General features: G+C 33.5%; 1 protein-coding gene across 2 annotated transcripts in view; it reads right to left on the bottom strand.

Annotated features, from left to right (window-relative positions):
- The window catches only part of LOC149409406 (thyrotropin-releasing hormone-degrading ectoenzyme-like), a 98,269-nt gene that overhangs the window by 22,942 nt on the left and 60,634 nt on the right, over nucleotides 1–14,693 (bottom strand). For both annotated transcript variants that reach the window (XM_089649946.1, XM_089649944.1), the window contains exon 3: nucleotides 602–953. In XM_089649946.1, coding sequence (XP_089506072.1) covers nucleotides 602–953 — 352 coding nt within the window. The remainder of the gene's footprint in view (nucleotides 1–601; nucleotides 954–14,693) is intronic.

Raw genomic sequence — 14,693 nt, 5'->3', positions numbered from 1 at the left:
GGGGTGAGGGGTTAGGCGGTTATTCGTCTGAGCGACCAATGATGACATGTGGAAGTTTATTTGTAGTTTGGTTATGAAAAAAAATCTTAAAAGTGTTACCAGATTCCAAAATTTCGTTTACATTTTTCAACAAATAATGTCGGGAATCACCACCACACCACATTTTTGGGAAATTCATTTATTTATTAATATCATTCTCGTAATCTTGTTTTGATGAATCTTAATTAAGATGTGAAAATTAAAATTACGTCCTCAAAGATTTGTCTGCCTTGGAGCTTCGAAACTGGAGAGAGCTGGCGCGGGACCGAGATGAGTGGAGGAAGACTCTTGAGGAGGCCAAGCAAGACCCACCAGGGGTTGTAGAGCCAAAAGTGATGATGATGATGAATTAAGATGTGAAATAGATCTTGTTTTTTTTTGCATAAAGTGAGTAATTAAATTTTTTAATTTCATTATTATTTTGTTCAGAATTGCCCCACATTAGTATTTAGGTAGTTACTCTGCGTGTAAGTCAAGTACATTACTTAACTATATATTTTATAATATTAACTGCAATTATATATATGACCATGTATATATGGAATGAAGATTTTGAACATACTTGTAAGAAATAGGAATCAGGTCTCCTGGCAGGCGAAAAGTATCGGGCACCACCGCGTCGTTCACCAGGATCATTTCCTGCTTGACCTCTTCGTTGGCGGTATAGTTGAACGGGGAGGGCGTGGATGCAGGACTGGTGGAAACTTGGCCGGTGGAAATGGGGTCGCAGGAGAGGTCAGCCGGCACGGGGAACTGGCAATCGCAGGCCACTTGCGAGAAGTACACACCGATAAATACCAGCACTGCGATGGCAGCCAGGATCACGCCGACGAGCGCCACCTTCAGCCAGAAGTACTTGCGCTTAGGTCGCTCCCTCACCCGGTAGCCGTTTGGCATGTGGTAGCCGTTGTACCCTGGAAATTAAACAAGTCATTAGACACCATTGCAACCATATTCATATGTCTGTGATTGCAACGAAAAAACAATCAAAGTACATACAAAAATTAATAGTTCTGTTAACCTTCTAATTTCAAATTTTCTTTAATTTAAAAAAATTATACCAAAGTTTCTCCTGAAATCATAAAATTGTGTAAGTATTTATAACATTTTATTAAATTTAAAATAAGAATTATAAAATTTGTCCAAAGAAACGAATCTCAATGACAATTCTTTTTTCAAACTTTCTTTTGGCAGGTAGGTACCATGATATTGAAAAGACGCGAATAAGAATGAAACGAACGATTTAAAAAATAATATTTGCTGTACTATTAAAACGGCCACCATCTTAAAACGGAAATGGAACGTACAAACAAATTACAGTACATTAAATTGTGGGAATGCCTAAAGTGTGCTAGATACCTTCAGTATTGCCCTGGTGAAAGAATTCAGAATCGAAACGTTGCTTGAAATGGTTTTAGCAGATCTGAATAGTCAGGTACTTCCTTATGTTCCTCTTCCCCAACTTCTTCCCCTCCCGCTGCCTTCAAAAAATGCAACATACCGCAAATGGAGACGCTATTAACGCAATGACTTCAGACGTTTGAGACTATTTTGCGGTATTCGTATTAAAAAAGGCAGTGCCTGTAGGGTATCCTTATTTAGTATGATGATTATTTTGGGTTTTTTTAAGCTTTTCTCGCACCGGGCGAGGTTAGTTGCATTGTTAGTATATTTTAAAAGATATTTATCTCAAAAGCAGAGCTAACTATAATGCAGCATTCCGTTACGTAATACTAGAAGTCGGGATTTATATCAGTGCAGGAATTCTGGTACTATCTGCCATAATAATACTATGTACTCCTAATTGCTCAGAATACTAATGGAATGACTTATTATTATACTGAGTCAGTATTTGTTGTTGGGGCAGATCAGTAACGTATAAAAAGAAGAAATAAAAGTTGTATAATTTTACTAGTCGTATGTAAAAGCCCTTAAAGAGGGTGTTAATAATTAAATAAATAATAATTACCTACATTATTATGCTATTAACATCTTCATAATATTGTTCGAATTTGTTTATTTGTTCGTGTTCTCCATAAAACGGTTATGCACCAATAAGTTACGAGGAAGAATACTAATTTGAGGAACATGTAAGTACAAGGGTATAAGAGAATAGTTTTACTATTTCGTGACATATTGTGTCAAAAATAGCTGCTAAACTGTCTGTAATGAAAATGGTCAATGCAGAATCATTAAACAGTTGAGTCGCTCTGTCGATTGGCGCTTTCTGATAGGCAGAAGTTCTCGTTTTCTGAGTATAAAAAATGCTTGTGATCTTCCACGAGTGTGCTTGTTAGGTACATATATATACAAGTTAACCTCTTTCAATACAGATGGATTACGAATAGTTCCAGAGATTAGTTAAACAAAAAAGTTTACCTAAAAAATGATATTGATAGAAGGGTAAATGCAGGTAACTCCATTAATGGAGGACTGAACGCGGTTGGCGCAAACCAAAAATGTCCAAAGAAGCGAAGCTAGCAGTCCGCAATGGAGTACTGATACCAACCCTGATGTTTGGCAGTGAAACATGTAACTGGCAGAGGAAGGATGAAAGTAGACTGAATGCTGTAGAAATGAGGCGTACGTGTGCTAAAACCATGTATGAACGTGTGAGAAATGTAGAGATCCGCATAGAATGCAAGGCTGATGTAAGCGTAATGAGTAAGATTAAGAAAGGGACGCTTAGATGGTTTGGGTGTGTAAGGAGTGTAAGGAGAATATATGATGCAAATGTGACGCCCGAGGAAGACATGGCACGATCAAGTGGATCAGATACTTGAGTCGGGCCACGCCAAGAGTCTGAATAATAGAAAAGTATATATGAGACGACGTATGAATGTGAATGAGGAAAGGAGTGTGTGTCAAGACCGATTTGTTTTGTGGTCAGAATAAAATATTTTTCGGCGTACTTCTAAGGTGTTGAAATCGAGCATTCCTGTTAAGAACAAGGATGGATAGAGAAATGGATGGTACTTACATTATCTCAAATATATATATATATATATATATGTTACGCATAAACCTCTTTATCAGTATATATGTATGTATTGTTATTTAATATTGCGATAATAAATAAAAACAAAATAAACCCAGCGTTTTTCTTAGTCACTGGAAGAGAGTTATAGAGTGTGTAGGCAATACATGCTCTGCTTATGACATGGTTTTACAGAATATTGTATAATTAATGTTAAATAAAATTGTTTCTTTTTCGCGCGTAGTCAATTAATTTTTGTAATTGCTTGGAAAATTATTTTTTAAATCTGTACATAAAACAACGCAACTCGAAAATCTAACGCTAAAAATACTATCATAGCAAAATAAATCATGTTTTGAAAATTGTAATTATTGAAATATTTTATTACTTCATTACAAATATAATATACTAATAATTTGACCAGATTTAATTAGTTAACAATATTTCATATCAGTAAGTTTAGAAGTGAAATTTAACCTACTTCCCGAATATTTATATTTGTCAACTTATTCTATGTCATTATACGGAGGTACCTTCATCATCGCTTGTCTGAATTCTTCACAAAATTGATTCCAATTTTGAAAATGGTACAGAATTATAGCAATTTAGATTTCATGTAACCAGGTTTCACGCAGGAATATTTCATTCGTGATTAACATCTCACACCCAGACAATTTTTTTTTAAATACTATTTCAAGACCTGTAGGGCCGAATGAAATATGTTGTCTATTTGATTGGCTGTTTGAAACCACTGGGTGATATTTAAAAAGTAGTGTATTGTTCCTTCGCCCACTTGTGATCTAAAAATAAGTGAAACGGGTATGTACAGGATCATTTTTCTCAGTTTACAAGTTGAACATGAGTAGGTACCTACCCTTAAAAGGTTCGAACTGTAACTGGGAAGAAGAATATTTTTTTATTGATACAGATGCAGTAAGTGGCATGAATAGCCAAGAAGTGACTACAAGAGACTAAAAGAGACTAGGAGACATGAGGTGATTATTATTATTATTAGTCTCTACCAGAACGTCACAGCGGTGCTGCCAAGGTCTGTTATCTATGTCAGCGCTTTATTAGCAGCAGACACATACCTGGACGGATGACGAACCTCATGCTGGCACTGTTGGTGGACGCGGTGGACTCTCTTGCTGCAGCAGCTGGTCCAGTTTCTTTAGCACCTAGGATTCTTGCTGCAGAGTCTCCATCTTCTATCTTCGTGTCCCCTGTTCCTGTTATTCATTTTACCTAACTTTATTTTTGTAATATTTATATTTTTTTGTAATACCTACATCAACTGTAAAGCGCCCCTGAGGTGATATCGCACAAAAGCGTTCAAAATATTTAGGCCTACGAGACTATCTACAACAATGATTTCTATGAACGTAATGGTCTGCATACACTTGCGAGCCGAACTGCTAGCCAAACCAGACCATCATTCAGAATTGAAACGGCTTGAAATGACTTTGGCCGTGTTTGGTGACCAGGTCTGAATAGCCAGGTACTTCCCCCATCTTCCTCTTTCCCATCTGATTTCCCTCCCCACTACCTTTAGTCTCAATATATATATATCATACCCCAATTGGTGATGCCACAGTCTCAATGGCTTCAAACGGTTGGGAGCAGTTGGGACTCTTGTGCGGTATTCACATAAAAATATGAAAATTAGTCAATGTTGTGAGGCTGACGATAGTGGGGAGGGGAAGAGAAAGGTGGGTAAGTACCTTTGCTATTCAGATCTGATCATCAAGTACGACTAAAGCCATTTTAATGATTGTTTCGATTCCGAATGGCATGTCCAGGGCGATACTGGCTCCAGACGTTCCTCTCTCTACCTCTAAATTATTTAGTCTCGTGGTAACTATCCATTTGTACCTATCTGTTAAAATAAAAGGAGATTCCATTTTTCAATAAGACAAGGGAGTTTAAACAGTTAGATGAAGTAGGCAATAAGGCTAGTAATATGTTTACCATTTCATTTTATTTTATACTCATTTTGTTATCATGTAATTTATTTAGATGTACGCTTTTATATGGCAGACAGAGTACTGCACTCAACGCTACGTTCAGCTGAAATACACATTATTATTGTTAATTATTATTAACTAAGGCATTTTTATAATTTCGCGAGCTTTAATAAAATTGGCTGATATAAATCTGCCATCGCGAAAATCTGTTTGTTTACCCTTCGGGCGAGTATAGTGCGAGAAATGTGAGATTTTCAAAGGAAGTGCACTCACTGTCTAATTTTAGATTGTACTCAAACATTCTCACTGTGAACTCAGCATAATCAGGGCCGGCCCTGTGCAAGCGCAGAAAGAGCAGTCATGAACCAGGCGGCATTATCATAAATACCCGACACGTTATAAATTCTGGATAGTTCGCCAGCGCTCGGGCGTAAATGCCCGACGTCTCGTGACGATACGTCATCTATTTACCTCAGTATTGTTTTAAAGGTCAAAGGTGGTGTATTGTATTGTAGGTGGTAAATATGTACGTAAGTACCTACACTAAATTTGAATGCCGATTTTAATATAACTAGTGGGTAATAGTGACTGTAATTGATTTATTTTATAAATTAATAACTAATTTTTATTGATTTACCGCAGGTGCTTGCTTATTAAAAGAGTAATGATTGTTTGTTAATATCTAGTTAATTAAACCGAAATATTCCTTACCCGTAATCCGTAGTATTTTAATTGAGGTGTAAACGAAATATTTTAACAATACACTTATAACTTACTAAAATAGTCTTTGTCGTGTCAACGATTTAGGTGACACTTTTTAAAATTTTTAATTGTATTATAAAAAAATGAACCTTACTAATAAACGGGTTTTAAATTCCACACAACTGATAAACAACCATTTGGATTTATTTTTATGGCATTATTTAGAAAACGAATGATATGTTATTAATAATTAATTATTACGGAAGTGTGCGCTTAACTATCATTACATAATATCTTGGTCATATTGTGATGAACGATAATTAGACCCCAATTGATAATCCAGGTTTATTGATGAAAGAACAAGCTTAGGAAGACGCTGCATCGGTTGACCAGATCAGGAGCAGTTCTACAGTGTGCAGCCAGCAGGGTCAAAATTGCACTGTTGTTAGCCAACCTCTAGAGGTCACCAAAATAAGAAATTTTGTATGTACTTTAAAATAATTTGGAACCTACTCAAATGAAAGTTTTGTCGTGAGAAATATTACGAGGCTGGCCGAATGAAGTGTCGTTCCGTTCAAGAACGTCGTCCCGTCTTGCCACACTTGCTACGCAAGAGTTGGTGCTACCCCCTAGGCGCGCACAAAGATGTTTCACATCAAAAAGCAATAACCATTTTTTCTGAGAACTCTACAAACCTTTTATGCAAATTAAAGTTGAACCATAATAACATTTGTCAGAACGTTAAACATATAATATTACGTGTAGAAATATTAAATTATTATAAAATATAGTCAAGGCACTCAATTTAACAGATTGGCAACAATTTAACAGATGAATTAATTTAAATCAAATAATAGTTCATCTTAACAACGCAAATTTATAAAACTATGCGTTTGAAAAAATATACAACGCCGACCCACATAATAGGACTGAAATAGAAATTTCGCCAAACACTTGGCAGGTGAATGCACACTATGCAATCATCATTGGTTACGGGAATAGGTCGATATGTTATACTAGTACGGGGGCCGGTTTCATTCTCACGAATAATATTTAAACCTGTTTTATCAAACTTCGTTTGTATGCTAAATTAATGGAGTTTAACATTGTTTATTTGTTCACAGGAGACCACTATATGAAATCACATGGTTCCACAGGAGATCAGATGAAATTACAGTACACCACAGGAAATAACATGGCACTACTAGAGATCACAAAATACCAAAGGAGACCACATGATACCATTAAGCACATAGGACACCACAGGAGACCACATGAGACCATAATATGACCATATGGACTCTCAAGAGTAGTAGCGATATTAAAGACGGTAACACGTATTCAATAACAAATTAACTACCGCATTTAACTTGGTATAGACCTATCTACAGTGGTGCAGATAAATCATCTGGTATTCAAATAGATCGAGTGATGTACAACAAGATCCGCCAACAAGTTGCTTGTTGTTTTCATAAGGTTTATAAAAGTGAGCGTTGTTTTTTATGAGCACTTTCAATTATTTCGTGATAATTTAAGATAACAAGTTCGCAGGAATGTGTTTTTAATAGAGGATTCAAATAGCAACACCTAGATTTTTAAAAAACTGGTTATAAATAACGATACGTGAAACAACCTGGTTGCAATAAATCAAGACTCAATGAAAATACTATGTTTTTTTCACTGGGAGTGATTTTTAAACCAAATAAAAGTGTAAGAAAATTGTGCCATTTTATACGATAGGTACGTGTACATTATGATTTGTGTTTAAAGTTTGGAAAAAATGTGCTAAAACACAAGCTGTTTTGTACTAACGAGTGTAGGAACAATGATTGCATGTAATATTCTAGGTAAACGAATATCAATGATTAATCCTTTTTGTGTCTGGTTTGCTATAATTATTTTTTTCTGATAAAACAAATTATGATTTATAGGTATATTATTAATATTTTTTGTGAATATGAAAGGTTATATTATACTTCCTACGTATATTAATTACAACTAAAAATAAGCAAAAATAAATTAAAAAAACGTTTTCTCATGTCGATTATTACGACCCACAAATTAAATTCATGTATTATAATGTTCTCCGAGACGTTGACTAATGAAGGAGGTAGTGCAACATGGCATTATATCCCAAAAATAAAACATTATTATACTTTTGACGGTGAAAATCTATAATCATATCTCTAATATTTTAATTTATAAAGAAAGTCACAGCGCCCTTGAGGTGTTTTTGCACAAAAACGGCGCTATACAATTCATCCAAGTATTATTATTTATTATTATAACGGTGATTGAATGCTCGGTTTTACAAAATTTCCTCGTAAATTTAACTAAACCTTTAACAAAACCAAACAGAACATGAAGGGAATAAAAATAAATTTTTATTTATCTAATTCTTGATCATAAAAGTGGAATAAATTTAGAAACAAGGTGATTCCGATTTTCAAATCATGTGAGGAATTCAAAATGACCAAGAGATCAAAGAAAGCTTTATACTATAGTATGCTGTATGAAATAAACCTCGCTGGCAGTGGCGTAGCGATCCCCTGGGGGCCGAGCTTTGAAAGGGCTCACTCATGGCGTATATTATAATACAAATTATAACCACTAACAATATTCTTACTAAATGAATGTCAATACACCAAAAGAATATCTACTTATCACAATTTTATAAATAATTGATCGTTAAAAGATGGCGGTACCTGCTATTTTTTGTGGCTTGTCGTTTGAGGTTATTCTGTGTTTTTTAATCTAATTCAAGAATTTGCATTTTCTATACATCTATGACTTACGTCGTGTTTTATAAAACTTCTTCCACTTTGAATGCATTTTTTATCGGCACAACATTTCCATTGGTTTTATTGCCTAGTTCGGTTACATTGTGCGGTATTTAAATCCGCCTAAGAGAGAGAGAGGGGAGTTACTACGTTACGCCACTGCCATGTGTATAAAAATGTCTGCCACTAAGGTAGGTAATATATTTGATTGCACAATATGTTAATATCATAGACTACATCAATGGTTAATATGTATTTTAATTATTCAAGTGTTTCCGTCGAAGGTCAACCTTTCCCGTGGAAATATTTATGTTAGAAGCTAAAAATAAACTCACAGAATAAATCTGTGCGTCCGTGCGGCCGTTGGGAATTGCATGCAGAATTCTCAGGGATAGTAAATTACTGTCTAGTCTCGCCCTCGTCCTTCAGACAACCTACAACGGAATCCTGGCCCTGAGTACAACAGTGATGAAAAAACTTTAGAGGGCGCTAAATTCGTTTTGTGAGAATACATTATATTATGTAATGGATATGCCCTTTAAAACCGGGTTAGATCACAAAATAAATAACCCTTTTTTGACTTGAATACCGCACAGGAGTATCAAATACACCAGATTGTCCACAACCAGTGGGACAATGGGGATATGTTGATATTATAACAAATATTGTGACATTGCAAACACTAACAGTAACAGATATTGCAAATTTATTCAGAATCTCTTAAACCCTTAGGATCCGACCAATACAATATCAGTTCAGTGAAATCATGGCTACCTTCAGGTTCGCTGTAATATGTAGCGTGTAAAGCTAGGTTTTAGAAATTTTGAACGCATTTCAATAATGTCCATGAAAATTCCTAAGTAAAACATTGACATGGCCTGTCAATTATTTCAAATATAATTTTCAATATTATATTTGGCTTTGAGATATTTACAGTATATAAACCGTCTTCTAAGGGTTAAAGACGAATTTTACGTAATCCAGTTAAAACGGGACTGCAGGCCTTAAACAAATGAATAGATAGAATTCATGCAAAACATTTTAAAAATAGGAATGTATTATCGCGATGTCGAAACACATGTTCATAAAATTCATACTATTTTCGCATTTCATATATTTTATATATTAATCAAGGCATGGTGCAGTAACACGTGTTCCGATATTATAGGAATGTACTTAAAGATTATCAGAAAATGGCCTGCAATCCCATTTTTAACCGGATTACGAATAATTTTAATAAATCAGCATTATTCATTTTTTCTCCGTGTATATGTTAAAATATGATATAATACTATGTTTTATAAAATATGTATATTATATATATATCATAATGGAATAAATTATTAAAATTCAATATTATTATAATATATATTATATTATATTGAGGGTATACTAATTTGGGTAACCGCGGTCTGCTCGCTGCTCTCCTGTCTCCTAGCCTGCGGAGACAATCGTCTGGTAGAGAACAACAGTTCCCCAAAGCCCGCCGAGATACAAACAGGATAACCTTTCGCACTGCAGAAATTCCAATAAAAATATACATAATTCACCTATAAGCTATTCAAAACGAATAACAAATGTGTTGACTTCCCTCTTCGCGGCTTTACAGGCAAATAATTTTAAATAGGACACGTTTGAATATGTTTTGTGCACACAGACTGTAATGAATAAATTTTTTTAACTAGTTTAGCAACACCCGCCGGCCGTTAATTTTTTTCCTATCCTGCAAATGTCCAAAAATACTGGGTGGGTAGCGACATTCTTCAAATCCGTTTAAATGTAAACTCGCAATTCAATTCGACAATGTTCTTTAAAATGTTATTTGTTTGTTTCATTCTTCAGCTTCCTAACCATGAAGCATACCATCGCACAACATGTTATACATTGCCTAATCTTCTCTACTCAAAGCCATTGTGTATAAATATATCTACTTAACATATAATCTCTGCAAGTGTGATCTCCACCCATTTGAAAGAAAACCGAGGTCACCAATTTACATGGCATTTCGATACCCTCTTACTTATAAACGCGGGGTAAATGTTACGCGACGCATAAAGTCAAAACAGTGAAAAAATTGACTTATTACCTAGGCGTTTGTTTTGTTAAAATGACCTTAAGGCGAAGCTTAATTCTAAATCACTTTTTTGATTTATCTTTATAACAAATTGGTGTACATTATGAATAAAAAAAGGCTTTAGATAAATTGAAGAATACAAATAAAAATATAAATTAATTAATAAAAAATATAAATGCAAGCTTCTAAAAAAATATGTTTTCAATACAAATGTATGAACGCGTAAAGGAAACAACTTTTAAAAAATGCAGTATTTTAGCTAAGATTATCTGTGACAGTTTCACTTGATTAATTTTTTTGCTATCTTATAAAATTATTTACAAAATAAATACCAGTTTTGTACTTTAAATCCAACGTTCCTAGACTCTGTTTGTCAAGCGATTTTAGATAATGCCTATTACCTACTATATAAGGTATAACAAGAATTAACACATTTTTAGCTTGTAGCTTCCTTTTAAAAAAGGCTCAAGGCCGGCTTTACCACACCAACATTGAACTAGCGTGTAAGAATCTAATTAGTTAGATAGCTAGATACCAGAAAGGCAAAATTATGTTTATGTTCAAAGAAATAAATTCTACATTTGAAATTTTTTTTTTGAAAAAATATTTTTTAACTAACTACGGGAACATTAACTTTAACGGATTTAAATACTCTTATCGAAATAAACTTTTATTATTGAACAATGGGAAGCAAACAATATTGCGTTATGTGGCGGATCTATTTAGCTACACAAAGATAGGTACAAGAAGGCTATACTATCATATATTTTCAATCAATATTATCTAAACCTAGGTGCGTATACTTACCTATATGTTGTTTATGTGTACAACTTACTTTTATTTCCTTCTAGAGCTTGTATTTATTATCTTTCGGATACATTATTATTAATCATAAAATTTAAGAAATTAGTAGTTATGTGAATAATTCCAATGAATAATTTGACAATTAAATTTAAAATTCAAATATTCTCTCTCAGTACAAATCCAAAATCAAATGGAACGGATTATACACGGAGAAAAATGACTAAGGACGGTTCAAATTCTGTTTCATAGAATTTGAACAATTCATCAAATTTCAATGTTGATTTTTATGGTCTGTAAATATTTCAGTTTTGTGAATCACCTGGCCAATGATGATATAATAACAGAACTTGAATAGAAACTTCACAGATCATAATAAATCGACTTTAAATTTTGATGAATTGTTCAAATTTTGTGAAACACCCCGTCCTAAGGCTATTTTTTATCAGTATAATGTAACTGAATGATCATTTTCTAAATATTAATCAATCAGAATATATCTGAACACGTGTTCAACGCAGGTGCCCATGTCCGAATACATATAATGGACAAGATGCGCAATAATAATTATTTTTATAACAAATGTTCCGACTTCCTTATTCGTTCTGTTCTGTTATTTTGTTATGAAATTTGTCGATTCATTCGTTATAGGCCCCTAGTCCTGTTTTTAGCGAGAAAATGAATAATTTGACCAGATTTGTAATAAAAAATCAATATTTCATATCAGTTAATTTTATCCATGTTCGATGTCAGGCGGTGTAAGAACGACAGAGCGGTGTGTTTTCATTTACTCCCTAGGGGGCTAGAACCAAAAGATTCTAAGTCAGTAGCTACATCGGTTTCCTTTCAAATCTGCAGGGAAGGCACTTCTATTTGAAGGTGAGCACGTCGCCAAGTTAAATATGGCAAGGGAAAGAAAGTAAGAACTTGTTTCCAAGGAACTTAAACTTTGTTTTTTTTTTTACAATAACCCCACACAGGAGGCCTTGAGGAAAATAGTTTCCCTTCATGTCATCTTTGGGGATGCTTTTTTTAAAGAGGAAGTTCTGGGTAGGAAAATGGTATGAGGGATGGGCAGGAATCTAGGGATCAGTGTGTTCAGGAGTGTTTTTAGGAGAAGATTCTCCCCAAATAAATTTTATATTTTTATAAAAAAACGTAATGTTATCTAAAACTTTGTAAATATTTGCACCTGTGTATAAATTGGATTCGTCTACCAGAAAGGTCAAGTTTGTCAAGACTAATAATAATAATATACTAATTTCGGTTATCTGTGCGTGGTTGTATGTCCCGCATGTATTGTCCCGGTGACGTCTGGTACAACGAGCTCCGATTTTATTTGAATAACAACTGTTTGTATTCAGGATTCAGACAAGCGATAAACTAGTAACCTAGCTGTAAAATAATATTTGAACAGATTAAATTGGATTATTATCCTGCGAATATCACGTGTCTGCAATAGTATTATTTTAATTATTTTAAAACATACAAGGAAAACCTAAGATTTTCACAAATTTTTTTTTGGAAATTAATTAATGCGTTGAAGATAAATAAATATTTATTGCCTATAAATGGAGGTAAAACAGTGATATCCATTTAATATCGCAGGTATGGGTATTTTTTTATAATCAGCCACTTGTTTACAAGATGACACGTTAATCGAAAAAGAGGAAAAGTTTTAACAGTTCGTGCTAGAAAGTTATATTTTATGTATGCAACGGTTGGTAGTTGGTTTTCTATCATGCATTAGATGTATATTTTTTGAGTAAATAAATTTTTGTCATCTAGAGAAAGTATCATCTGCGACTGAAGGTTTAGTACCATTTCTAAAAAAAATTCTATATCTGTATGGGCAGGTTGGTTCTCTTGATGAGTTATAACTTTTCTTCCGATTTTCCAAAGCAAACATTGTTGATTTGAATCACAGTAGAAAAGACATAGGTTATTTTTCTATGTCTCTCTTTTCTCCGTCCATTTACTCACACACGGTTCTATTTTGGTGGTTTGTTGTATTTAGATTTCAATTACAGTGGTAATAAATTAATAAAATTCCATATTTTAACAACTTTATGATGATAGCATCTATGGCGTCGTTCTTTGTGAGAATTCAACTTAATTGCCCTCGGCTTTGTTCCCAAAGATCGTGTTTAGATAAACGACCATTTGTTAGAACGAGACGCAGCTTGGAGCGGAAATGCACAAGGTGTTACACACAAAGCTAATTTAAAAATGCATCAGTTTGAGGTTGGTATTCTGTTGATTCTATATGGTATTATAATACATTCAAGAAACCTTGATTTTGTAGCATTTAAAAACTGTGAATATAAAACTATTGTATATTAGGACAAAATACTAATAAAAACTTTTGTAGTTGGTAGTAGGTTGGTAGGTATCTACTACATAAAGGATGCGAATTAGTTATTCTTTCAGTTACGTGAAACAACTGGCCCATAGTGGAATTATAATAAAACTTATGTATTAACTTTGAAATTTTGTTCAAGTTCTGTAAAACTACTGATCCACTAACGAATTATTACTAATGGAATAGTCAAAACTATTAAATTCATTATCTGATAAATACTCATAATTTGACATTTGTTCATTTTGAGCTGTACATATTATTATTTTGACACAATATAAAAAAGTTTGAAATATATGGCAATCAAACATTTCTTATAGCCTTGAATAATTTTAAATCTCCTGAAAACATCAGGACATGAACATCATAGAAAATATACAAAACATCATTAACAAACAACAAAAACAGATTGGTCCTAAATATGATCCCTGTGGAACGCCACTTACAGCAACAAATTTATTTGATGTTATGCCATCAAGTTTAACAGCCTGTTGTTCAAATAACGTTTTGACCACTTATGAAGTGATCCATTTATACCGAATTTAGATAATGTATTCAGAAATAAATCACGATTAAAATTATCGAAAGCTTTACTGAAAACCGTATAGACTGAATCAACATGATGTTAACTCAGATCAATAATTATGATATTTTAACAAGTTAGTAAGAATAGATTTTCCAGCAGTAAATCTGCGTTGTTTTGGAAAAATGACTTGTTATAATCTGAATATATTTTTAACATTTTAGAAAAATACATTATATATATTATGGATTCTAGACACGTACTCACGTCATTCAATTATAATTTTTCATTTATGTAACTGAAAAGATGTTAGAAACGGTCTCCGTATGTTGTGTTAATTAATATTAGGTATGCCCTTTATTATACAACTACCTACCACACAACTATTGATTTAGGTTCAGTAGGAAATAATACAAATAGGTATTGAAAATCTTACGAACTCTAATTAATAGGTATGGATTTAGTCTTCTGAAG

This window comes from Hesperophylax consimilis, chromosome 31 (genome assembly GCF_061612785.1).
Source record: "Hesperophylax consimilis isolate HC1 chromosome 31, BYU_Hcon_1.0, whole genome shotgun sequence".
In the NCBI taxonomy this organism is placed as follows: Eukaryota; Metazoa; Arthropoda; class Insecta; order Trichoptera; family Limnephilidae; genus Hesperophylax; species Hesperophylax consimilis.
This window is presented reverse-complemented; position numbering and strand designations above follow the sequence as displayed.